The following is a 27,946-nucleotide window of genomic DNA, read 5'->3' as shown; positions in this document are numbered from 1 at the left end:
TGAGTCTGTCTTGTTGTTGATCTGATCTACATTATGGGTCACAGCAGGGGTTCCTGTGCAAGAATAATCTGGATTGAAGCGAGTAGTTGACAAGGATGGGAACGGCAGAGACGAAACCCCCTGCAGCGTGGCATGTCAAAATCTACCCAGGGGGTCTTTTACATTGCACCTGGTTTTCACGCCCACCAAAGCAATTGCAACTGGACATACGCAATGGAAAAGAAGGGGGTCTGCCATTTTGGTCCGAGCACCACCTGCATCTAGACATGACAAAAACGACATGTTTAAGAAGTCAGAATGATTTTGAATACCACCTGTAGAGCAACATGTTTCACAACATAGTCCACAAATTATCGTCACAGCAGTGGGGAGTTTAGGTCTAGCTGACTCATTATTCAGCACCTGTTAGACTCAGACACAGTGCAGCTATGGGACCGACTTTCATCGGTGGAAAAATGGATCTTTTCAAATATAGATGAGGCTGCGATTGCAATTTATTACACATCTTGTGATTTATTTTCTGGTTGCTCTCTCAAGAAAACCAATTCAAGCTAGCAGGGGGATACAAGAAAAACCAAGTCACAAGGAGTAATTCTATCGTTCAAATTGAATGTTACATTCTCTAATAAACAGGTCATGGCCAGGAAATAAAGCCTGGGCACAACAAATATCTCTCATCAAGTTGTGGTACATGACAAAGAATCTAGGGAACAATCCGTAGCTACAAATGACATAGACAACATTTTAAGCACCCTCAATTTCTTCTATTACAGATTCATCCAGAAGCAAACTCATCTGAAACCAGTCAAACAACAAAATCACAAGTTTATCTGTCTGTGGCAAAATTCTGAGCTAAAACTAGGGTTTTAGTTGATACATGTGGCGGCTATTAATGCACTTTAAATTAACAACATGGCAAAAAAAAATAATAAATCACAATATTTTTTCCCGTATCATAAAATATAAATGTTCATTATAATATTCATTTACAATTAATGGGAAAAGATTCAACTTGTAAGTTACCTTTAAATTTGGGGGTAAAAAAACATGTTTTCTGATGTAGTCCAAATTTATCATAAAAAAATGTGTCTACTGAAAATAATTACTTTAATAAAACTTTAACAATTTAATCAATCTTTTAAAATGTAATCAAATATAACAATTAATTTACAACAAAACTTTACATAAAATTTACATTTAATTGTTTTGCCAAATAAGATGCTGCACAATAGGACTGTATAAATTAAAACAATCTTGGCTTAAATTAAAACAATATCTTGGTTGTATGCTATTCCTTAAAAATAATAATATTATTATAATTACATTAAGAAGTACATTTTAGTATACAATAGTACCGTATTGACCCGAATATAAGACGACCCTGATTATAAGATGATTTTTTCTCTCTGTAAAACACATTTTTTTCTTAAATTATTTTCATATTGCATATTTTTCCTATTTTAATTTTTGTTTTGAAAATATGGTAAATACTGGTAAAATGTACCAACAATGACATTTAAAAATATATAAAAAAAATAACAGGTAGCTCAGGGCCAATTCTATCCATTTTGACGCCCTAGGCGAAATCCGTATTAGCAATTAGTTCATTTTATTACATTTGGATTTGGATACATGTTTAGATATTATCAACGACTACTTTTTGACTTTATCTGTTATTTTTTGGGGGGGTTTTTTTGTTCAATTGTTTTGTTGTTGTTGTGTCAGTTATTGCATTATTATTTCAGTCAACCCTATAAAACCCATTGTTACCCCAAACTACATAGGCCTATAAAAGCCTGATCAGTGACATAAAAGTAATCAGAATGCAGCTAGCTACTTGTTCTTTTATTACTCATTGATGAGTGAACTTGCCCTTTAAATAGCGTGACACTCTGCACTCTATATATGCCGCTGCTCCCTTTAAGCGCTGTTGGAAGCAAATTATTCTTATTATTTAATTTTTTTTGGAAGCAAATTAATTGATTCAGCATTTCGACACTTCCGTCAGGATGCGTTAAATTTGACAAAGCGGTTTAATAAAGTATGTATTGATCTTGTGAATTAGCGAATTTCACTACACCAATATTTCTTCATTAGCTGAAAAAGTTTTATATGGGAATATTACACGACACACTGAACCTTTAACAATGCATTAGCGCAAAAACGCACACGGCACACCTTTTAGACCAGTTTCACATGAAACATGATTTATCGACTGCCACAAATACTGCCTAAACAAAATACTGATTTTGTGCACTTTTTATGTACCAATATTTTAAATTGGCCTTAGAACTTGCACGGCAAAAAAAAGCCTTACCCTGCCAAAACACTGACAGAACCCATTGGTCTAATGGCATTGTTGAGCGTTCCAAATCCAAATGCAAACTTTGCATGATGCAACAATCAGAAGCAGCAACTGCGCTCTGATCCAATGGCATACAGGCATCGTCAGAATGACAGTACTCTAGCCCAATGATGTTGGGGGATCCAGTGGGGGCGGCAATATTTCAGGGTGTCTGTGCCACTCTTGATCACAACCCTGTTAAAATGTAGTGGCAGTACATGCGCTCATTGGCGCCCCCTCCAGCTGGTGGCGCTCTAGGCTACCGCCTAGCTTGCCTATGCCTAGAAACGGTACTGAGGTAGCCCATCTGAAATGTATAACATTTAAGCTATCCATCTCATAGTAGCCTACCAAAATTGTATTAACGGTAGAAGTGAAATCTTATTGTAGTCTTCAAATCTGGGTACTGTCTTATGTTTTAGAATTACTTACAGAGGAAGTTTGGTCCCATCAGGCTAGCATGACAGTCACGACTCATGCCGCTGTAAGCTTTTCTTTTTTTTTGTTTTCACTTTTCTACATATTTCATGGCACACTTGTTTTATGCATGTTTGGCGCCACCTATTGTTGTGGGTGTATTATTGACATGTCAAAGACTAGACCCTGAATATAAGACGACCGCGTTTTTTTCAGATGTATTTCCAAGAAAAAACATTGTCTTATATTCGGGTCAATACGGTAATATAATGTATTTCTGTAATTATTTCTTCAAGTTAAACCAAACTTTTTTATTTTGGTGGTTTGTCGTGAAGATCTTTTTTTTCAGTTTCAGTGTGCATTTGATAATAGACAGCAGTTTTGTTTTGTTTAGTGTTGTTTTCAAATGAAGCAGCTCTAAATATTAGGGCTGCACGATGTTGGAAAAAACTCACATTGTGATATTTTGATTTTCTGCAATATATATTGTGATAAGAAAAACAAAATCACCAGATGACTTGAATAGCTCATTTGGAAAAGAAAAAAAAATCAATGACTGGGGTGATTTTGTAGGTGAGTAAATCAGCATAGAAAATAAACAAATTACAAGCATAGATAAATATACAAATGAACAAAGATACAAATGAAATAAACAGTGCTTTATATTTTTCAGGTAATTCTAACAGTATTCAGGTACAGAAATTGAATAATCAAATGTAAAATAACACTGCATAGTCTTCACTGTATAAATTAAATCTAATAAATCTGTGTTAAAGCTACAAAAGGGATTTTTCTCTTTGTTTTGTTGTTTTATTAACAAAGCAGGAACATTTAACTGCTGTGAAACAATATATTGTTACACATTCATTTTCTTTCTTAATTGTTTACCTTCACAACTGTGTTTACAAGGAAATTTGCGTAGTATTTGAGTAGTAGTACAACGGATCACAAAACCCACGGTTCGGATCATACAACGGATTTTGAGTCACGGATCGGATCATTTTTAGGATCAGCGAAAAAAAAATGTTTGCTTTTCATTTGTTACTAAAAGCTTACTTTAAGTACTTCTATACCCCAGCAGAAACTACTAGCTTAACTATAGGAATTAACTTGGAATTTGTGCAATTGTTGTTGTATTACTGACTTCAGTATACTAAAGTCAGTAATACAACAACAATTGCACAAATTCCAAGCATAGATGTACAGCCTACAACATAACATTATAGGCTGCACCTGCACCTGCACCTGCGTGGCTCTCACCGTGTCTACACCAGATGCGAGTGGCGCAGTTCGACAAAATACAATAGAGCTCATTATAATCAGCGATGCTGTCTCCCCGACAGTAAACTGATGCATTGTTCTATTTATGACGTATTGACACAACGTTCAAATGATCTGCAAAGGTCGCTTTGTCGCGTCCAATGTAGACAGCCTCTAGCTGTTCGCGGCACGACGCAAGAGCTGTCAGGTCCGGTGTAGACACGGTGTATGTGTGTGAGCAAAGAAAACGATCAGTATAAATATAACAATCAGTATAATAAATATCGCACATCCTGCGATGTGACTATCGCGGATGAGCACATCGCGATATCGATGCTGAAACGATATATCGTGCAGCCCTGCTAAATATGAAGTTCATATGTTCATGTCCACATATAGCGAGACAACAGACGCTTATAACACAATGAGCATCATGCGCGTTTGATTTTGTGTAATAAACAAAACTATACCACTCATTCACACAAAGACACTCATCACATGGAGATTTGTTAGTGACATGCACTGAATAGCTGTTAGCGCATTTATTTCTACTGTGTGATTGGCTGTTAAAATAAATCACCATTATCGGCATGAAATTTTATCGCAATCTCAATATGATATAATTTATTGCCTAGCCCTATGAATATAACATGACGTTATATTGAATAATTGTAAAGTATCTTTTCAAATATTATAATAATAATAACAACATTAAGAGCATTGTAAGCACCGCCAATTTCTTCTATCAAAGATTCATCCAGACTCATCTAAAACCATTCAAACAGAAATTTCAACTTGGACTAAATCGACGCATCATTAAATTAGTTGATGCAGGTAACAGCTATTGTTGCACTTTTCAAATTTCACTTTTCCTTTCTTCTTTTGCGCATTGTGGTCGATCTCAGTGTGCAGAGATGTGAAGCCGTTACATGTTGACTTCTAAGCCCTTGCCATTTTCGTGATCGACCTATGTTCAATATCCTGATTGAGGCTAATCATTACACCAGCTTGCTGAGACAATAACTTTCTCTCAGACAGCGGGCTTTGCCAAGGACTCCGGGGATCTAATGTTTTCCTGTGGCACATGGCCTCATGGCTTAAGGCATTAAGAGATTTCACTACACGCTACAATCTGCACCTTAGAGATATCGATATCAGAGGACGCAGAAATATTTTCACGTGCAAACTAGTGTTTTTCTTTTTTAAATGCTCATTTTAAAACCACTACAAGCATAGTGCTTGAATTGTTGGGACTAGTCAAAAGCCATATCACATTTTACCTAATTTATTGGTTCGATTGAATTCCAGAACATTTTCATTTTAGCAGGGGGCCGTGAAATGAGAATATTCCCACATTGTCATAATAACATTGTGCAGCAGAGGCAGACAGTGTAAGGAGAGGACATTGAGAGAGCAGAAGATAGTGAATAATGGTTTGTCCCACTCAGCACTTAAAGGTTGGATCTCTATTACCAGCTGAGATAAAATGTCATTCGCGTCCCCGGGAAGAGTGGATTGTGATATTTAATGGTGGGTCCTGGGACTTGACTTTCTTTCCCAGAGCTCTCTATCTTCCTGCTACATTATTCACAGGGCTGTCAGCGAGCACCTGGCCAACATACAGCAGCACCTACATCTACAGACGCACTGAAGGGTAGAAAATGGACTCGTCTCCAGCAAAGCAAAGCTTTTATTGAGAATGATGGTTCTGCCATGATGGCTTCACAGATGCCTAGCACTGTCTCTAAAACACTGGTGCCCTGAATGGATTTGCGAGATTCCTCTTCCATTTTGGATACTTTTTTCCTGTTTTCATTGATTGCCATTGCAAGTTTTCTCCACATGATCTCAAGAAGGCTTGTTGGACTGTTGAGCAACATAATTGGGTGAATGCTGACAAAATACCCATAATCTGTATGGATGTTATGGCTGCACACTGTCTAAAACTGATGTGCTCTAATGTCTCAAAACTTTTGCTCAACATCTGTTTATCAGGCTGTTTTAGAGTATGCATCTAACAGCATGCTAATTTCTAAATAAGAACATCACCTGTGCATTCCCCCTACTTATAAGTGCACAAGCATACAGTATGATTTAAAAATCAAAACAGCTCTATATGATATACAAAAGCACAATGATGCAGAAAAAAATATATTTCCACATGCTCCAGAAAACTTTGATGACTTATTTTGGCTTTTGTCTTTGTCTGAAAATAGCTTCTATTGCCTATTTACTGTTCAAAGGTTTATTCCCCATCAACCCTTTGCCTCATGTAGTGGATGAAATGCACTAAAAGTAGTACACAAGAATAAAAGCACCCCCTTTAAGTGGCTGATGGACTATGCCATATAATTACAGTTGTTTCACCTCATGGAAACCTGTTCAAGATCTATTTTTACCTGATTCATTGTGACCAGAAAACAGCGGCTTTTAAAGCTTTTAAGAAGCTTGACGTGTTAGACAATCTGTCTGTATTTGAAAGTATTTCCTGTAGAGTAAGTCCTGCTTTTTTGTCAGTTTTGGTGCATTGTTTGTTTATTGTATATTTGCATATTCTATAAAACAGAAAAACTCATCACTTGCTGAGATAGATTAATGTAGTGTGCTGCTATTTGTGAGCAAAGCTCAGCAATGGCAAATATGTATGTCACACAGCAGAGAGAGGAAAACAAATCCACCATAAAGCAAATTTAATGAAGTCCCAAACGGCAGTACCACTGAGTATATCTCTCTGGCTTTAAAGACAAGAAACATCCCACAACTCCACAAACTGTCCTTCAATGTATTTCTAAAGTAATGCAGAAAGTGAACAGTCCAACTAGTAGTAGGGTTGCGTTGTATACCTCTACTAAAAAGTACCGCAAAAATCTTCATTCTGCACAGTTTGGTACATGACCCGGACAGCAATGTGCTGCTATTCAATGGAGCCGACAGCTACTTGTTATTATTTGTGTAGAACTGAAAGCCCATTCACCTCTACCGTTCACATTCATCACTCATGTAATAACTGAGCCGAAGTGGATTTAACACATAAGCTCTGTTACACCTGCTGTTTACCTAGACAGCAGTTTAAAGCATCCTAGGCCTCCCTAAGCAAAGACTGTTTGTGCTGCCTTCTAAGATACCTTGTATGGGCCAAAATCAATTAACAAAAAAATTAAAAAAAAATCCAATTTCAAAATTTGAATAAATAAATAATAAAGAAAAAAAATGATTCACTTTAACTGAACCAACTGTTTTCAATAGGGATGCACCACAATTAAAATTCTTGGCCGAAGCCGAACAAAATGAAACACTGGGCCGAAGGCTGAATACCGAACACGGTTTTTTGCATTTTTTTCCCCATGTAGGCCTATTTTTCCATTTTTTTTCATCACTGCATAAATTAAATGGCCAAAATGTGCTTTTTACTGTTTTGTCCTGCTTTTCAAATAATAAAAAAAAAAATCAATTACAAAACAACAATTTAAAAATATTTACTTAACACTGAACATTTTTTAACATTCTATCAGACATTATACCAACAAAGCACAATTTAACTTAAAATTAATAAGTTACTAAAATAATATTTTTTGGGCCATTTTTGAGACCCCCTTCTTGAATCAGGCATGTATTTTTTACTGTACAAATAAATACAAATAAATATTATTGTCTTATTTTTTATTTTACAGAACAACAGTAAAATTACAATACTAACATTTATGAATGTTGATGGAGTTGTTGCTTTTTCTTAGACTTTATTTTGGCAGAAACCCTCAGGAAGATCTTAGTGCTTCTTTTTGTTGACAACAGCATGCAGATATTTCAATGATTCTCATTACGAATTTGGGAAGATGTTTGTTGCACTTATCACATTGTCACGTGTCTTTAAAAAAAAAATGTTACTGAGTGTTTTAGCTCAGATGTTCCTCGCGCTTTGGATTTTGAATACCGGCGCCGTGAGGTCTTGCAGCGCTGTTTGAATACATGCAATCCGTGCGTGTATTAGAAAACATAACATTCTGCAGTTTATTTACTAATCATTTGAGGCCATTTCGCGATTTCAATCATCATAGTAACCAGCATCAACCACCTCTTCCTCTTCTCATCGGAGACATGAGATGCAGCGCTAAGCATCTAACTGTCAGTGCTTCATGCTTGAAATCATTTTATCATCTTTCTCTGACAGTTTTAAATACTTTCACACTGCAAACGTGTTTGCTGCATTAGTGCACGCCTCTATTTGATCACGTCACGTCATTGTTCGGTACAATTTATTCGGTCTTTTCGCTTATTCAATTCGGTTGCCGAACATTTGGTGCATCCCTAGTTTTCAACATTAATAATATTAAGAAATGTTTCTTGAGCATATTAGATTGATTTCTGAAGGACTGTGTGACACTGGATACAGAGGTAATGGCTACTGAAAATTCAGCTTTCCCATTACAAGAAAAAAAAAATTGATCTCGATTTTGGTCCATTAAATGCCGCTTTTGTGAGACTTTCAAAGTCCTACCTACCCAAAAGGTTTCATTTGTGGTGTAAACTGTATTTAGATCTTATGCCTGTCCAAAGTTGTTTTAGTTGATTTTTTTTTTTAATCTGCAGAATATTGCAGAATTGTAAAAGCAATTGTTTTTGTCTAGACAATGAATGCACCATCACTGTACAACATTGGACCCCACTGACTGTGTAGATAAAACAACACTGAAACATTTTACAAATTTTGTAAAATTTTGTATTTCACAGAAAAAAACTAATTCATACAATTTTGGGATGACATGAGGGTGAGTTTTGGTGACAGAATTTGGATTGTTTTGGTGAACTATCCCTTTAAGCTGGGAAGCGAAAACTACATTGACATTGACTAAATGACTCTTAAAATCTCTTTAGAAGGAAAGTTTCTGCTAAGAATATAAATGCAAATGCAAATGTAAATGAATATGGATTTTGATACATGGCCTTGTTATACTTCAGACTGTTGATATTTTGCTGCATTTGTTCAAAACCATCTGTTATATTATGGTGGCAGAATTCTGAAGAGATTCGTGCTTCAGAATAGAGCGTGTCACCAAGCAAAACAAAAGCATGTCAATCTGAATGTTGCTCAACACAGTATCAAAAAATTTGATTTGTGGTTTTCTGGTGTTTGCACTGCCAAGTTGGGCCTGAGCCCATCATTAGTGCCAAAGATCTGGCAGATACTGTTCCCAATTTCCAGACAACTATACAGCTGCCTGATTGCTTAACAGACGAAAGAATTTATTTGAAGTCTCTAAACAAAGTCGCAAGGCCATCTTCACGGAATTAGACTGACACAATTTGGAAAGAAACCAAAGGCACCTGCTCTAATATCCATTTTACACAGGATTAACCTTATTTGCTTCAAAGCATCAACTACTTTTAACAGTCTGAAGGATAAGTGAAGAAATAATTAGTTTGGGTAAATGAAACAGCTCTGGGTAAAATTAAACTTAAAGTGAACTTTTCTTGAACAAGATGCGTAGCCATATCCAATCAGGCGGCATTGAATGCCACATTGCAATCAAACAACATCCAGATGGCATTGTGAGCCACACGCTGGCAAGGATCAAGAATAGGCTGCGGCTAGAGCAGGAAGATCACACCACCATCATTAGTTTGTTATCCAACAGTGTCATCTCGAGATAATGGACATTTATGGATTCGAAATGATGGATGAAAAGAGCCTTTTCTGAGAGACGCCTTGCTGCAGCGAACCCAAATTACATTGTGAATGACGTGAAAATAATGTAATGCTGGTGCCTTCAACATTTAATGTGATTTAAGGGACTGTTCTGAAGTCAATTCGCTGTAGAGTCTTGAAATTGTCTTGCTTTTTTAATCCAGGATGAAAGATCCAATGGCCTGAGTCCGAGACGGGTGACGAGTGCCACTGAAGACCCATGACCTCTATATCCAATTCCACTATGAGGGGCGCAATAAAAGGATATGGAGAGGGTGAATGAGTTGTGACCCCCAACTTCCTCGATTTATCTCGGCGACCTATGAAGTGGGTAGCAGAGGTCCTGACTTGCATACGTTCACCTCACACACAGAGTCAAAAATCAATATCTTACAGGAAGAAAATGACCCAATAGACCGAAACATGGGTGGGTAGGGACATTTAAAGCCTGTTGTGTTGTTGGTGGTTTTAAATAAATAAATAGAAAGGAGACCAAGTCTCAAAAGAATGGAAAAGTGGATGAATATTATAATTAGCATGCAATCAAATATGAATAAATAAACTGTGGCCCTACTATAACACAGAAGGTTATTAATAGATCTAAACTGTTTATACAAAGGAATAAACAAATTCCTATCCCCGTAAATGAGAGTTTGGATGATTGGTCTTGGCAGGCTGGTTTGCGCACGTTACATATTCAAGTGGTGAGTGCCAGATTTCACATCCTCGAGTGAGAGTGGGTGGAAGCTTTTATTCGTAAGACGAAAGAGAAAGAATGATAGATTTTGTATAACACCATCAGATGAGTCCGAATTCTTTTTTCACAACTTTGTCTGTGATGGGAGATTTAATACTTTGAGTCTTGACTTATTTGGTGAGGAAGAATGTTTGCACTTGGCAAAGTGAGAGACGATTATTGACATGCTGGATAGAGAGTGATGTAGTGGGCTACCAAAATATTAATCTGCCCTAAGAACAAAGCTGATGTTCTCACTCTGCAATCACATGCAATCTCTTGCAATCCTTAAGGGGGAAAAATATATAGCATATATTAGACAAATAGGAATCACACAAGCAATTAGTACATGCTTGAGTGAAAGTGTGATTGACTGAGCATCTGAACATTCAGACATGTTTTTTTAACTGACCTTGGCTGGGTTTCCCCAAACAGCAAGCAGAGCGTTAATGGAACGTAAAGTGTACTTAATCTCAACGACATGTTTCCCAAAAGCATTGTTATCTAAGTCGTAAGTAAAAACGCTAAAGCTTCAGACTAACTTAAATGGGTATTTCTGCTGGCTTTTACAGTTTATCAGATACAACAGGCACAAAATAAAGAATATTAATGCACTTTGGTTATCACATAGCCCTTGTAGACTACATTCAAGAATAAAAGACGCACTTGTATAAAATGCTTTTAGAAAGGTACTCTGCAGTCTGTCATGTCACATGACAGGCCTGAATTATACATTATAGACAACAAAATGGAAATTTATGTAGGCCTACTAATTGGCGATGAGCACTAATGATATCTAACTACAACAGTGGGCATAATTCATAATACAAAATCTTCATTTACTCATGTGTTGTGAATAAAACTTGAAAAAAAAAATTTGTTAAAAGAATTGATGCAAACTCTTCCTTTAACAAATTTCACAAGGACTATTAAATCCAGCAACTGTTTTTAGACATATGTCTAAATCTAAATATGTCATGCACATATGTAGCCCTAAAGAAATGTTAACACATAAAAGCGTAACATATATTTTTTTAAGTCAGTGCTAACCAGAAGGTTTGGTTTTCAACATTCTTTAGAATATCTTTTTTTGTGATCCGCACAAGAAAGAAAGTCATATGTGTAATGACATAAGGGTAAGTAAATTATGCCAGTTTTTTGGCTGAACTATGCCTTTAAATTCAGATTAAGTGCCCAACAAAACAAGCAGGACAAGCAAGACAAGAGATAACTCTTAAAAGATCCATAACTCATTCTAGGTGCTACATTTAATATTTAATATTAATATTAATTTGTGTTGACCTTTAATATTTCTTACCAAAGCCCTACTTATTCTTCCTACTCACTAATGTTTTAATAATATAACTTTAAATGTCTCAACAACATAACATACAATTTCCACGTGTAGCATTTTGCAAAATTTATATGCTGGGGAGACTAGCCACTGAATAAGTTTTGGCCTTATTTCAGCACCTTTAGGCCTGACGATTCCTGTAATGATGCCCTTAAGTTCTACTTCATAATGAGTGTGCTAATTTGGGGAAAGTGCTGCTTCATCATAAAATAACATACAGTACGCGGTAAATTAAGATTATTTTAAAAGTATGATTAGTAACGTAATCAGGAAACACTTGCCTTTATACTTTACAATGATCTGAAGGTTTTTTTTTTTTTTTTTTTCAATATCTGACATGTTAACTGTGGGAGAGGTGAATTTAAATTAAGGCTACAGTAAATATGCCATCTAATTTTGTTCCTATTCAAACCTATGCTCTTAAAGACAAATGCAAATGCTAAAGCATGCTGTAACTGGATACAATTTTCATGCAATCTCTCTGTATGCTTACTTGATTTATGTTGAAAACAAATTTAATGCAAAATTTATTTTAACATGAAAATGATTTCTTATTTGTGCCTGAAATGCAATGTTAATCTCATTGTTCTTTTTTTTGTGCAATTGTGCAATGGAACACAAGAAAATGTTGCTTGTGTTTTATTATAATACATGCCATTTTTGTTTTCTTTCCACTACCCCAGTTCCTTTTATCAGTATTACAAAATGGCAAAAAAACACAGTCTTTTATTTTCATGGCAAAGTTTTAAGATTTCTCCCCTCATCGCAAAACACAGCCATCTAGGCTCGCAGTTGGACAATTAGAAATACCAAAAAAGGTCCAAGTCAATTTCTCAAATTGATTCCAAAACAATATTGTATTTATAATTGAGAGCAACACTTTCCAAAAACCCTAAAGCCCAGATAAAGACACCCTCCATCTGTGCTGTGGGATACAGAAAAAGCCTTTTGAAGAATCGCACAAGCGCGTCATCTTTTTTAGGCCATCAAAACCTAATCCTGCTATAAGCCGATCAATTGCATTATATATAGCTATAGACTGTAACCTTTAAAGCAAAGCCCTCTTGCTGAACTGTAATAGAAAAAGCAGAACAGACAAAAAGATAATTTGACACATAGTAATTATCTCTATCAGTCCTCGTGCTGCTTATGAAGCTAAAGCTGCACTGGCACTCCGTGTGACCTGTTTCGCTTGTATCACTCTGTACTTAGACCATCAGACCAAACTCCTGCCACCCAGAGTAATGAGAATGCATCAAACACAGGGCTCATCAGCCTTTCCGTTTGAAGTCTGTCTACAGGAAAAAAAAAAAAAAAAAGAAAAGCCCTGTGAAAACTACACTTGAATGACTTGCTGGCCATGTTGAGATTGTATCCAATTTTTTTACATTGCGAGAGAGACTCATTCAATCTCTTAGCTGCCACAGATGGTTGTACACTCCTGGACATTCTGGGCATTGTTGTGGAAAAGTGGAAATGCATATGGAAAACAAGCTGGCCTTGGTGTCGGCAATGATCAATGGAGCTAACACCTTGATGTCATAAAGAGAGGCGGGGAAAATGTTCGCAGACGTGACAGATGGTTGGTTAAGCATCCCGGCGACGGGTGAGGGACGGCCTACATGGACGCACATACCCAAACCTGCTTCTGGCTGCCCCTCTGGGACTGTGAAGAAGTTTTTCCTGGTAGTCTGTTATGATATGCGTTTCAATAGAGCGATTTCCCACCATTCCAAATCGCTATAGTTGATATAGATAACGTGCATTAGCAACGGATTCTCCATCAGTGCGCTAAATGGAAATGTGGACCAGATATTACAGTACACAAGGGAAATGCGGTCTCAGTTCTTAAACATCATTATAAGATCAGAGATTCCTCTCTGATCTTATAATGATGTTTAAGAACTGAGACCGCTTTCCTCATTGGCCTTAGGGGGTGAGAACGTATACACACACGGAGCCTATATATACACTCCTCTCATGGAAAACACAGTGCAAACACCCACACGCACAAGGAAGAGAGAAAGAAAGACAGAGAGAAAGCTTCACAGGCACTGAAGATCCTGATAGGGGTCATTTATCCTCCGATAATAGCGACCAGGCCAGACAAAAGCAGGGGGCAGCTGGGTTTCCAGGCTATTTCCTGGCCAAACGAAGAGCTTCTCTAACTTTTGTTCACAGTGATGACTTTTGTCACAATGTCTTTCTTGGCCAGACTGTAGAGGCTTCTAACATGCCTTACAGGAATACAAATTAGCTAAAGTTCCTTTAAGGGAAAAAAGTTCTTCCAACTTTGAAACCAAACCTGGCTCATACATTGGATCTATTGTTTTGACCACAATTTTTGTGGGAGGTGTGGGAGGTCTTGCTTGAAGGTTCACTTAATAAGCAAGTCTCCAACCTTAATTAATTCCCTTTATACTGTAGCTCCCTTAAATATGCACACATGTTCACTTTGTCATGAACATAATTTTTCAACTCACTGACTGGCCTTGTCTGATAATAAAGTGTTATATAGATCATAAGATCATAAAAGTTTGTATGAAGTACAAGATCCAAATGAATATCAGAGAGAAACACTTTCACATGAACATCCAGTTTAAGCTTAGAGAAAGCAAAAAAAAAAAAAAAAACGTATTTAGAGCAGCAGCACCGCTGATATATTGTTTTATTGCCTATTTTGAAAGGAGCCTTGTTTGGATGTTTCCTGAGCCGCTAGATCTCAGACTGTGCGATATATCTTCAAGCGCTTCATTAAAAATGGATCATCTTAAATGATACCAGCAATGAATATGGTTTACAGCTAAAACAGATTCTGATATATGATTCTCTACAGGGGTTATGTTTATGTCAAAAGAGAGGTGGATTTCCTACTTAAAGAGAAAGTTCATCCAAAAATGAAAATTCTCAATATTTACACACCCTCAAGTCATTCCAAACCTGTATGACTTTCTTTATTCTGTGGAATGCGCATTGTTCAAAATATCTTCTTCTGATATAAAGATCTGACTGAAGATATCTGTGGGAAAAAAGGAGATTTTTCAAAATATCTTCTTTTATGTTCTTCAGAGGAAATAAAGTCATACAAATTTGGAAGAACATGAGGGGAAAATGGAGTAAATCATGACGCTTTTCATTTTTGGGTGAGCTATCCCTTTAAAAGCCTAATATGAGGATGGATTTATTTACTGCGAACAGGAGAAGTACCCATAAGGGAGTATTTATACTTGGTCACTTCATGTGTCTTGATCAATTGGTATCCAGTTGGGCATGTGCACATTTCACTTACATACTGGCCACATAGATATGTGCAAAATAGATCTAAATCCAAACTACTATTCCTCTGCTATGTGCAATGCTAATGTGGGGCAGCAAAATTCTGTTGAATGCCCTCTCTGCCCCATTAGTATTTGAGTTTTGAGATTGCTCAGTCCACGTGTTTCATCCATGATTGCTTGTTCACGCATGGATTACAAGGCTCCCAAATCTCCATATGTGACATGGTGAAGTTTACATATCTAAACAGCCAAAATGCATTTAGTTTTCATAATAATTTATAATATATAATAATTTAAAATAAATATATTTTATTTATATATTTATTTACAGACAATTTGAAAACACTAAATATATAGTCTATTTAATTTGTTATTTATAATGAATGTGAATAAATATATAATATTCTGTAAATACTCCCATAAAGCATTATTGTCCTTTTTATGTCAATTTTGTTTCTCAGTTTGAGGCAATATGTTCCTCAATTATATAGTCGACCCTGCAGAAACAAATTGACTTTTAATAATTGCTTACACAGGTAGTAAAGGACATTTAAAATGTCGGAAGCTGACAGAATGCACCAAAAACCATTGCAGATAAATAAATCTGAGAAAGGGGTCATTGCTGCTAAATGAGTAATGAAGATAGATAATTATCTATGACAAATGAATCTGCATATAGCCTGCATATACACAAGACAGAGAAGTATCATTAAATATTATTTTAGAGAGAGATGGAGATGAAAGTGTAACAGGTGTGCTATAAGGATGATGTTTTAAGCAGTGCTTTTCACCCTGCAGCTGAGTGGCTCTGAGAGCATCACCCACAGCATTTTTACTGCTGCTGCTTTCTTTTCAAAGGTACAACACTGTGTATACACCACAAGCAAACGGTGCAATGCAATGCAACAAAGCCAAAAGAAAACCAAAGACCGTTGCAATGGTATGCTGTGCAGTCAACGTTTTTGAGGTGTAGTCAGTTTTGTTGATTATAATGAAAGTGATTGGTTTTATATTAAGAATGTGGTATTGTTGATTCATTCACAGTGATTCTGGAATTACAGTATGACCGATTTTAATAAAAAAATTGCTAAATATGCTCATTTTTATTTGTTCATCTGTGTGGATGAATCTGCTAATTTTTACCTCTATGTTAGTGCATAATTTGCACAAAGAATCAAAGAAATTGCTTCAATAGGAAAAGACATATGCTGAAATTCAGACCTTGCTTTATATGGGTTGCCAAAGATCCATCTCAGAACAATTTACAGTCAGCCTCAATGAGGTCTCTGTGGAAACTCATCCCACACCTTTAAAAGTGCAGCTTAATTGTTACAGTAAATCACACAGTGTGTCACATTTGCATGAATTCTTCACAGAGAGAGTCCTACTATAAGAGATTCTGGAATACAGACAAATAAATCTGTTTGCATCATATTTATAAAGACATTTTTAATCATTTAATTTTTATTAAAATATTTGTAGCATTATGTACCACTAAAGTTTTAAAGGGTTGCTCTTCCCTAAGACCACATACTGTGAAACCCTAGAAATACATCAAACACTGACTGTACAAAATGTAGACTAATCATTGATGAAAAATGCCCTTTTTACATTTTAACACCCGACTGACTAATAAATAAGCATAGTCACTCTCCAGAGTCGTCTATAACTTTATATAATAATGACTAGTCCCTCTGGAGGAGACTGGATACATAGAGCACAGTGCTATAATACAGCTTTAGCGTATTTTGCATAGCAGACTGGAGAGATTTCGGGAAAGATGGGGAGAGATACAGAAGCTGAACGACTGTGCAGAGAAACTTGACCTCATTCTCTTAATGGAGTGCTGTGAAGCAGACAGTCCGCTCTCAGCTACATCATTATATTTTGACTCAAACGGACCAAGTCCCAGACCTAATCCACAGCAAAGAAAAGGAAGAAAAATGGCTTTGAATATGCTGGACAAATACTACTGCTCACCTGCATGTCTGAATTAAACATTTCATATAACTTTTGCCAGAGTATTTTTGAAAAAAAAACAGAAAAAAAACAAACACAAGGCTATTTTTTAGCCTTATACATAAGTTCCCTACACAAGGAACAAATTTCACACACAGTGGGTTCCAAAAGTTTGAGACTACCAGTGACTTTTTTTGTTTTTGTCATTTTATAATAATAATAATAATAAAAAAATTCCATTGCAAACATATCAAAACATTATTTCCACTATTAAATGAGATTTTATATCCCACATTTTTAAAGTGTACTCAGACTTCTGCATCCCTATGCTTAAATCTAAATATTAAATGTTAGTGAATTTAAATAGAGCTATATTACTTGGTTTATCCTATAGTGTACATATTCTAAGCCATAATCTGACAAGAGTTTCTCAAGAGTGAATTATTGCATTATGTTAAACATTATATCACACCAAACGAGGAAGCAGCAGCAGTAAATAGTACCTAATGTGACATGTAAATTGAGCGTGTGCATTTCAGATGCGGTTTCCTTTGATCAATGCCGTGAACGCTGAACATGAGACACTACAGATCCTCCATTAGAAATGTTTAGCCTACAATGAGTAGGATTACACTCCCCTATTTTTCACTTTTCTCTTTTAAAACAACATTTCTGCAACAAATACCCATATTGTCAAAAATATCCACTGCATGGCAGAACAAACCATTTTAAAATCTTTACTTCCTTTTTTTCCCTACTTATCTTGCATATGCTGCAATAACTCAGTAGTGAATGCATGAATGTGAATAATAAAAAAGAGCTTGGCACAGACTATTGTTTTTTTCTTTGAAAACAAAACCAACTAGACAAATCACAACAACAGCAAATAAACTTCGTCCAAAACAGTCCACCATGCTCACTGCAGGAAAAAAGCTATTTATGCGTCCTCAGAAAAAAAAATCTAATTAAAATACAGATGCATGTGCTTTGACATGCATGTATTTTATATATAGACAATTTGCTTTTTCAAATGCACTCCCTAATCCGTAAGGCATTAAGGATTCCAACGCACACCAATTTGCACTTCAAACCAGTGGGCCCCTCTTCATCCACCGTAGCGTTTGTTCGCAGGCCCAGCAACACCCTGTGGATCCACACACGAATATGAGTGACTTTAACAAAGCCATCTACGATTCGGCACAGACCCAGAGGAAGTGTCTCTGCATCGTTTGCTCATATGCTTCACAAAATTATGTTATTTTCTCTGAAATGCCTGTAACTCCCACCGTGCCCCTTAGGCTGGAAACGTAACCAGTCGATCCATTAATACTGTCACCTCAGCCAGTCATTGGCTACCAATTGTTAACTCTAACCAATTACCTCCTTGCCCTTGAGTGACTCAAGGTGACTTTTCCTTGACTTGCTCAGGGGCATTTTCCCATTTTTGCAGTTTTACATCACCGACATTTACTATCGGGGAATTTTGCTCAATGTGAGGTTACAATTGAGAATGAAACACAGGTGGACTTACCATTCTCCTGATCCGATTTGTTGTCCTGCTCTGTGTCTGTGAGTGTTAAAGCAGAGTTAGACCGGCTGGACAGCTGCGAGTCCCGTCCGTGTGCCTTAACCCACAGCATGGCGCAGTCGGGAGAAATGCCCCCTGCGTTCTGGATAGGGTCTGCTCCACTGAGCTGTGTATGATGACTGAGTCCGGTCTCAGCGCAGAAGCTCAGACCGCGGCGTGGTGCGGGGCCGCATATCCCAAGCTGCCTCAGTGACAGACTCTGGCCTGCAAGAGTCAAAGTGCATACTTAATAAAGAGAGTGTATGCATAAAACGTAGTACACAAAATAATTGAGAACTTGCTGAAAACACACGCGCACACTATTTAATTATTTAAACTTGCATTCAAACTCTTGCAGTATATACACTTTCATATTAAAATATTTAAAGCCTTTAAATAAAGATGCTGCAACAACAACAGCAGTTTTAAGTTCCTGAGATCATGTTTGTTTTTTCTGTGGTGACGCTTCTTTCTAACCAGGGAATGAATATATATAATTTTTCAGTTTATTTTGAAGATCTGTGTTTTACAAATTTTGTGATTTTGTTCTCCCTACCAATGCAAAGATTGATTTGATGAAGAAAAATATTTAAGAAAACACAAAATAAGTAAAACGACAAAGAATAAACTATGAAAAGTGAAAAAGAGAAAACTATTAAAATAACCTTTTTTGTGTGTTGCACATTTTCCTTTATATTTTTTTATTGCTACCTTTTCATAGAGCAAAATGAATTTAGATAACAGTGAATACTCAATTCAAAGTGGCCTTTGTTCAAAAGGATAACGTCACATAAACAGAATTAACCTCATCAATACATTTTGACTCAGTATACAAAATGACAAACCAAGTAAAACTAGTAAGTAACAGTAACATTCAGAACAAAATATAATATTGATTACCTAATTATGGGCACATTTTGAGATTAAAAATTGTTTAGTTGGAGTTTGGGAGTATTTTATAGGAGTGACCCCAAATAATTCAATGCTTCGATAGGAGGAACCTGATTCGACTCTCACAGTCGAATATTCGCAGGGTGTTATTCTATATCATGAGATAAATAAGTTAAATCCCATTGATTAAAAACCTGCTATCAAATGCTTCATTCTATGGTCAAAAGCCTAGTCTGCATATGTTTATTAAATTTTTACACAAACTTATTTTATATTTCATTGATTCTTAACAGTGTGCACTACTTGTTGTACAGGCTTATTTACTGAATTACCTTTTTCTGATTTGCCTATCTTCTTTTCTGTTTTAGCAGGTGAATATCTGTTCAGCTGAATCTGAATGAGGATAAGCTCTACTTCTTCCAACACAGGATTTACTACACAGTACAAAATAGAAATTGTTCCACTTCAGATTGAAATTCACCTTGAGACTCACCACCCCTCTACTTCCTTCAGCTCTGCTTTTAAAACCATATTCCTGTACCTTCTAGCATATGCTGAGTGCTTTATGACTAAAAGCCCACAGAGTAGGTGACACATGAAAATGAATACACTGGAATTTAAATTATGAGTACACTCATAGATACGAAACAAAATAACTCAATACAAGTGCTGACATTAATTACCACATGAGGGCATTATCTGAAATACACATTTTGAAATACTGCAAACTGTGGAAGCCAAAGTGCAGGGCAAAGTCCCATGATTTAGCCAGGCTGTGATTAAAATAAAATGACGGAACATTTGTATCATGAATACAGGCAAGATCTCTCTTCTTCGGCTTTTGTGCCGATCAGGCACAAACACGGCTGCTAATTAAAGACATCCCCCTAAGTGTAACAGCCTAAGGTTATGGAGCGCACTATAAAGCACAATTAACCAACTAAGTGTATTTCTAATGAAATTAAATTTGAATGAGCAGTATCCTACCCTTCCACTTAAAAAGTGTCTTATCATGATAAACCATAAAATATTTATAAAATTGTTTGAATAGATAGTAAATAATCAGCAAATGAGTGTCTGGTGGGCTTTATAAAATATCAAAATGAAATGAAAATGAAGGTGGCCAACCTGAATTCAGCTGTCTAACAAAACTGTTCTGTACTGATTGAAAATACTTTGTTTTAGACTGTTTCAATGACAGGCTGAAATAATATATGTAACTTACTCTAATTAAAATTTCATTAAATGGCTTACATTTCTAGATAATTAGTGCTTTGCATAAAGCAACCTCTACTACTTTTGCAGCTTGGTCTACAGTATATAAAATGTATTCAAGATATAAAACGTAGGTGTTGGATCACAGTGCAACACAGCTGTTAAATTGCTGTTTGCAACCCATACGATCAGACTTTTATTTAATGTGTTCATTGAACAGTAAATGGTCTGCAATATAGTTCCTTTAAGAGTTATAAAGAATTAGCTGCCCATGTTACATTGTATGTAATTGCTGTTTATAAGAAAAGGAGAGGGAAAATACAAAAAAAAATAAAAAATAAATAACAATAAAAATTATCCAGGATTGAAAGCATACATAGCTGGTAACAATTGTGCAACCACAGTGATATTAAAATTAATTTTATTCCTTTTCTTTTAGTATTTGTTTTATTGTAGAAATAAATGCATACGTCTTTGTATGTGTTTGATTGAATAGTGAAACAATAAAATAAAAACAATCAGCTTGATTTAATTTATTTAAATAAAAATATTTCTTTATTATTATAATTATTATTGTTATAATGGCTGTTTTTCTGTGTGGATTTTATTGCATACTCAATTACGGCAAACTTTATGAAATGATCTTTGACCTAAAATGTACTTAGAAAATAATGTCTTCTCTTTATGGTCTAGAATGTTTTGTCAAGGACATGGGATTTACTTTCTGGATAAAATTGAATTAAATTTGAAGATTTAGCTCCTGTTTGGGTTAGAGGTCAAGGTGAAGTTAGGTCACGTTACTGACCGGTCATGTATCCCAGTATGCTATAATGGACTTATTTAATTTAAAAAGATATAGTTTCATCTTCATTACAATATTACATTGTGCACGCTGAAACGTTTCATGCAAAATCATTTTTATATACCATAAAATCTTTTTTAGAGTGAATATATGTCAATATATACATGTTTATTCAGTTTAGTGCTGTATACTGCATTTCTTATTTTTTATGTTTTGTTTTTAGTATTTCAAATGCCTTTCGTTTTTCTTTTCCTTGTTGGTTTTAAAAAAACATCACATCTGCAAGCCTGAAGGACTCCAGAGTCTCCTGTCCATATGGTGAATGTTAAAGAGCACTTACCTGGAGCTCTGTATTCCTCAGTGTCCCTTGGCACCATGTCTGGCATGCGATGCCCATAAAGTCCCTGGGTGGATGGGTGTTGATCAAAGGCCTTCAGCGTCTCACTGGAGCTATAGGACTTCTGGGTAAGGACGGAGGATGAGCCGGTGTGACGGCGGTTGCCGGGACCCTCCCTGTAGCCCTCCCCCTCCTCTCTGTCTCCTTCCCTCTCCCAGTCTCTCCCTCGTTCTCTCCTGCTCCGAGAGAGAGAGCAGTAAGGCCGACGCTCCTTCACCTCCATGCTACATTCATGCTGTGTTCCTCCTCTTCTACGCTTCTCTCTTGCTGCTGTCTGTTCTAGTTTGCTTCTTTCCAGCTGTCGATCTGTCTCCGCACCTCTTTCTCCACTCTAAGTTCCACTCCCACCTGCTTAGAGACACAAAAAAAAAACACTGCTTAGTGAGAGAAAGAAACGGGTAAAGAAGGCAGCAAAAGAAGAAAGAGAAGACAAGTAGGATGCTGAAACAAAGCCCTAGTGCGATGTCGCTCCTGCTTAGTTCATCGTGTTCCTTGTACAGCCTTTAAAGAACAATTAGTCACTAAGATAAAGTAAGAGGGGGTGCAGCGACTAGTATTTTTCTCATAACACTGTTAAACCATATAATTAATCTCTTGAGGTTTGTAAGCACATACTTTTTTTGCATTTACATTCACAATATTTATCTATTAAGCACAATATAAATAATGAAACTTTAATGAATGCTTTTCTCCTAAAATAGATTATAATATATTACTATATTATATTATATTATGTCATATTATATTATATTATATTATATTATATTATATTATATATGTACACTGTATTGTATTGTATTTTAGAATAAATCTATATAATATATACCGCATTGACAGGAATATAAGACGATGTTTTTTTCTTGGAAATACATCTGAAAAAACGCGGTGGTCTTATATTCGGGGTCTAGACTTTGACATGTCAGTAACACACCCACAACAATAGGTGGCGCCAAAAATGCATAAAACGAGTGTGCCATGAAATATGTAATGTAATGTGTGTTGTAATAATGTTAGAAGATCGCGAGTGAAAATAAAAGAAAAAGAAAAGCTTACAGCAGCATGATCGTGACTGTCACGTTAGCCTGATCTGATGAGAACAAACTTCCTCTGTAAGTGATTTTAAAACATAAGACAGTACCCAGATTTGAAGACTACAATAAGATTTCACTTCTACGGTTAATAAAATTTTGGTAGGCTACTATGAGATTGATAGCCTAAATGTTATATAATTAAGATGGGCTACCTGTTATTTTTATGGTATATCAAAAAGTGTATATTTTTCAATGCCATTATTGGTACATTTTACCAGTATTTACCATACTTTCAAAACAAAAATTAAAATAGGAAAAATATGCAATTTGAAAATAATTTAAGAAAAAATGTGTTTTACAGAGAGAGAAAAAAAACAAAAACAAGATTTTGTTTTCAAAAAGCCTTTTTCCAAAATGTACATCTGGAAAAAGGGGGGTCGTCTTATAATCAGGGTCGTCTTATATTCGGGACAATACGGTATACAGTACATACTGTATAATATTCAGAAAATATAATTTTGTTTTGAAAAGAGGAACTGTTTTTGTCAATACAATGAAAGTCAATAGGGTCCAAAATTCACCAAAAAACATTTAATTGTTTTATTATGTATTATTTTATTGTTATTAAATTATAAAAAAAAAAAAAATACTTAAAAACAAAAATATTCAGTTATCTTCTATTGTGTTTCACAGAAGAAAGTTAAAATTTTAATGACTAGGTGAACTATTTCTTTCATTCAAGCATGTTGAAACAGAATTCACCTTAGTCCTCCACAGAAAGAAAAAGTCTGTGTTTTCCAGCAAAGACAAAGTCAAACGAAGTGATACTAAAAATGCTCGCTTTCATTGCACTGGCTTTGTCATGAGAGATCCTCACATACTTGTAAGCCTTTAGTAGGTTTCCTGGGAGGTTTGTGCCAAAACCGTTCGACAAAGCTCTGGAGAATTGGTTGAGTTTCACTGGTGTGTGAGTTTAAGGATATTCCAGGGCTTCTTCGCGAGTGTCGTCTATCTTATCTAGTGGAACAATCGACACAGACACAAGTGCAGAAAGCATTTGCCTAGAGACCCCACTGTCAGTTTAAAGCACTATAAAGAGGACAAGAGAAACAATGAGGATAATAAAACACTGTAGGAGGAAACAGAGCAGACTAGGTCAGCATTACTGCATACGGCCACAGTAATGGGATACGATTGGGGTAAAATAAATGATGCGCCAGAATCAAAATGTTCCTGTCAGAAAGAGAGAGTGAACTGTAGTTTATTAGACAGTATTTCAGCCAGATAAATTAAATGTAGCTCTCTTTATAGCACTGGTCATTTGATTCTCTTGTGTGAGTGCGATGTTGCGCAAAGGCGCAGTAGGCCGACTGAACACACCAGCAGAAACCCTCTATCCTTCATTGCATTGGACAGCACCCACTGAGTTATCCTCGGGTAACACGGCCCCCGTATTCGGATCAATTTAGATTAGCCAGGAGCAAGGGAGGCTCAGACATACTGGTCTAGCCTTAAACGCCCTTAAAACTGGTCTCAGAGACTGTAAGATTATCATCGGATTAATTTCCAAGACAAAAAGAACGATGGCTGATTAGTGAGCAATCAAATGCACTGAAATAAATTAAAAATGAAATTGTGCTCCTAAATTTCCTTCAATCATGCAGAGCTTGGTTAGAATTATTAAACCTTTCCATCAAGGACACCAAAAAAAAAAAAAAAATGTTGTTGGCATGAGTTTTAGCAAATATAGGCTAGGAATCACCCACTTACAAACATTTAGAAGGAATGAGAAGCAGAGATATAAATCACAGTAGAGCTCTGGCGGTCATATCATGCTCAGATGGGCACTGACCCATGGGGCCATTGAAAAGCAAAGACTCAGCAGTGAGCAGAGAGGCCAATGGGAACTATACTGTAGCAAGAGGCAACCAGGCAAGAAGATGTCACTTGACTATACCTCACTTACGATGATCTAATGGCAACGGTTTCACTAAATCAGATGTCCGACCGACCATCTGGTGTAACTGAAGAAAGGTGAGAATGAAAGTGGATCATGACCTCGGGCTCTACGGATGACCAACAAAACAGGAAAAAAAAAAAAAACTACAATCATAAATGATCTGCCAAATGAAAAGCAAATAAAACATTTTACTTTTAAGGTAAAGTGATAGTTTATTCAAAAATGAAAATTAGAGAAGGAAAGCTGTACACAGTTTTAAAAATACAGATTTCAAAAGGGGGTTTTCATAGCGATGCCATAGAAAAAAAATTGTGTTTGCCAAAGAATCTTTCAGGAAATGAGGACAGACATTTAATTTTTTTGTCAGCAGCAATGCTATTTTCACATCAATAACAAAGTGTATAACAGTAGTCACAATTATCAAAAAAGACATTTAAGAATACAAAATAAAAAAAAATCTAAAATACATTCATGATACTTTTAAAAAAAAAATACACCACTGTCCAGGAAGATAGAATGTGATATGATCATTAGAGTTTGACAAGAAAGGCATGATGGTGATTCTTCACCTTTCAGTAAATAGCCATGTGTAAATCCTGAGTGACCTAAACGGCACCTAGTAAAAAGAAATTGATCATACTACGATTTGTAAAAAAAACAGTATGGTATTTATCCCATTCCATCTGCCACTTTAAACATAGGAGTTCATTACAGGTTTAAGGTCAGAGGGTGGAATTTCTCAAGACTGAGCAAAGACGTTATCAACAGTGATTTAAAAAAAAAAAAAAAAAAATATATATATATATATATATATATATATATATATATATAACATAACAGCCTGATTACATGCACTAAATAATAACAATAAAGTAGTCAGAATTATTGTGGAATCACTTTGCAACCTCTCTGAAATCCATTTGTTGTTGTTCTTTCAAACTTTCCGTTGTCAATCAAAAAATATCCGAAATTTTCTGAATGATCTGACTGGGTTTATCCTGTTCTGGAAAGCTGTATGTGATGTTTGTCCACACCTAATGGATTCACAATAACTGAGAGCACCGCCAGATAAGGCACCATGACTTTCAACCAACGCAGTCACCCATGGTTAAATAAATTGGTGGCAACCTTCATGACCCATCTTTCTTACCTGAAGCACATTGTGTATTCTGTGGATGGTGTGAGAGCGTGGGTCTGATGCCTGAAACTGCACATCTACAGCAAGTCTCTTTGTTCGGTAATTACATTTCATTGGGACTAGCTGCGGATATCGGATTCCACCTCTGACCCCAAACTCCATAAATAATGATCATCATAGCAAATGGCAAAGCCTGCAAGCCTAGTACTACCATCCAGATGTTGTGTGCCCGCCTTCCTATCTTCATCTGACTTCGTTAACCCCAGATCTAACTTATCAACCTTTTCACACCCAAGCAGTACATTTCTCATGTATTTTCATCATTTGATTCCACAGCATTTTCATGGGTACGCTATGGTTCAGCCTTATTATTTTCTTTTTATTGTTGCATCATATTTAGCAGCAAAAGCAATTTATGTGCATCCTTGAAAATCTTTTTTTACAAGAACTATTCTACAGTATGTATCCCATACGCATTAATTTGCTTAACCTCTATCATTTCTCGCCATCATTCCTCTAAACCTCTTTAACATCAGTTTCCATATCCTAAACATCAGTTTAATTTTGTTCCTATTCAAAGTGTAACCTAGGGTTAATTAATAATTCATGACATCAGTATGAATAGTAAATATAAGAAGTAACGATGTATCCTACCTAATAAGCAAACTTCCAGGCAAATGGGTTAGTCATCACAGCACTATGACTCTTCTGCTTGTTTCGACTATTTTGGTATGGAAACATATTGCTGGAAATAGATAAAATATAGGCTTTTTAAAGAGACCACAGACTTTAACAGTATCCAGTTACTTCTCTGGAGTATATAAATTTGCTTCAAAGCTGCTCATCCAGTGAGACATGGGATGGTAGCTTGGTGAGAGAAGGCCAAGGGGGAGATGGTCTAGCTGTAAAAACTCCAGCTCAGAGTCCCAGCAGATAGGATAACTAACAAGCTTTTCAACCGGAACATTGCACACAATCATCCTTAGTAAAAAGTAACTTTGAGTAAACTTCTAAGAGGCTGATGTATGTATCTTCAGAAGCATGCTGCAATGCAGTGTAACTGTATGCATAAACATTTTTCAAAAACAATGACAAATAGGCCAAAGAGACGAATAAAAAAGATCAGACGATTTAAACGCAAAGGAAAAGGGCTTCATCTACAGAAAACTTACAATATTTTATAAGGTTTTTTTTATTGACATTGATGGTTCTAATCTTTAACATTGTTTATAGTTGGCAAAGCTTCTTAAGAGTCTTTAAAATGTTCTTCACACTAAGACAAAAAATGGTCACTTTAGGAACTGTTCATTGAAAGGTTCTTTGTTCTATAGCATCGCTGTGAAAACTCTCTTTTTAAACCTTTTCATTTAAGAGCGTTAAGTAAACTTTTTTGGGAACACTGCTTATTATTGAAGACTCTATTTTATACAAATATATTGTCGCATTTAATTGTAACAGAGTTATAGACTCATTTCTTATTTTATTATAGACAGTAAAAATGTGAAAATGAAAGAGATTAAACTCAACCTAAAAACTTCAGAGAGGAGAAATGGGACCAAAACAGAGTGGAAAAATCTGATGCTCTCAATATATGAAGAGTTTATTTGCAAAAACTGATAAACGGTACTTAAAAAAAAAAAAAAAAAGAGCTGATTGTCGTGCATTCTCCACATATAGCACGATCTGAACCCTAAACACGTTTTGTCAAAAAAGCCGATATTGTCCACTTCCAAGGCATCACGAGTTCACGTTTTACTGCAGAAGCCGACAAGCGCCCTTGTTGTTTGTGAACAGAAACCGATAAGTCCATTTTAGCGAATCAGTGCGCTGTATTCAGGTCAGGTGACAAGGCTACTTTCACTTTGAAAAGACGTGCTAGCTGAGAGGAGTTTCATCAATGCTGACTAAAAGTGA

At 36.0% G+C, this 27,946-nt stretch overlaps 1 protein-coding gene across 7 annotated transcripts in view; it reads right to left on the bottom strand.

Moving 5' to 3' along the window:
• Positions 1-27,946, bottom strand: part of si:dkey-237h12.3 (teneurin-3) — a 148,958-nt gene that overhangs the window by 80,924 nt on the left and 40,088 nt on the right. For 4 of the 7 annotated variants that reach the window (XM_058797083.1, XM_058797084.1, XM_058797086.1 and 1 more), the window contains 2 exons: positions 21,847-22,254; positions 18,563-18,823 (listed from right to left, as the gene is read on the bottom strand). In XM_058797083.1, coding sequence (XP_058653066.1) covers positions 18,563-18,823; positions 21,847-22,126 — 541 coding nt within the window. In that variant the 5' untranslated portion in view covers positions 22,127-22,254. Of the gene's footprint in view, positions 1-18,562; positions 18,824-21,846; positions 22,255-23,815; positions 23,871-27,946 lie in introns of those variants that run through there. The other 3 variants (XM_058797085.1, XM_058797087.1, XM_058797089.1) reach the window with 2 other exon arrangements.

The sequence above is a fragment of the Onychostoma macrolepis genome, chromosome 14 (genome assembly GCF_012432095.1).
Source record: "Onychostoma macrolepis isolate SWU-2019 chromosome 14, ASM1243209v1, whole genome shotgun sequence".
Taxonomy (NCBI): domain Eukaryota; kingdom Metazoa; phylum Chordata; class Actinopteri; order Cypriniformes; family Cyprinidae; genus Onychostoma; species Onychostoma macrolepis.
Note: the sequence above shows the minus strand (reverse complement) of the source record. Positions and strands in the feature narration are given on the sequence as shown.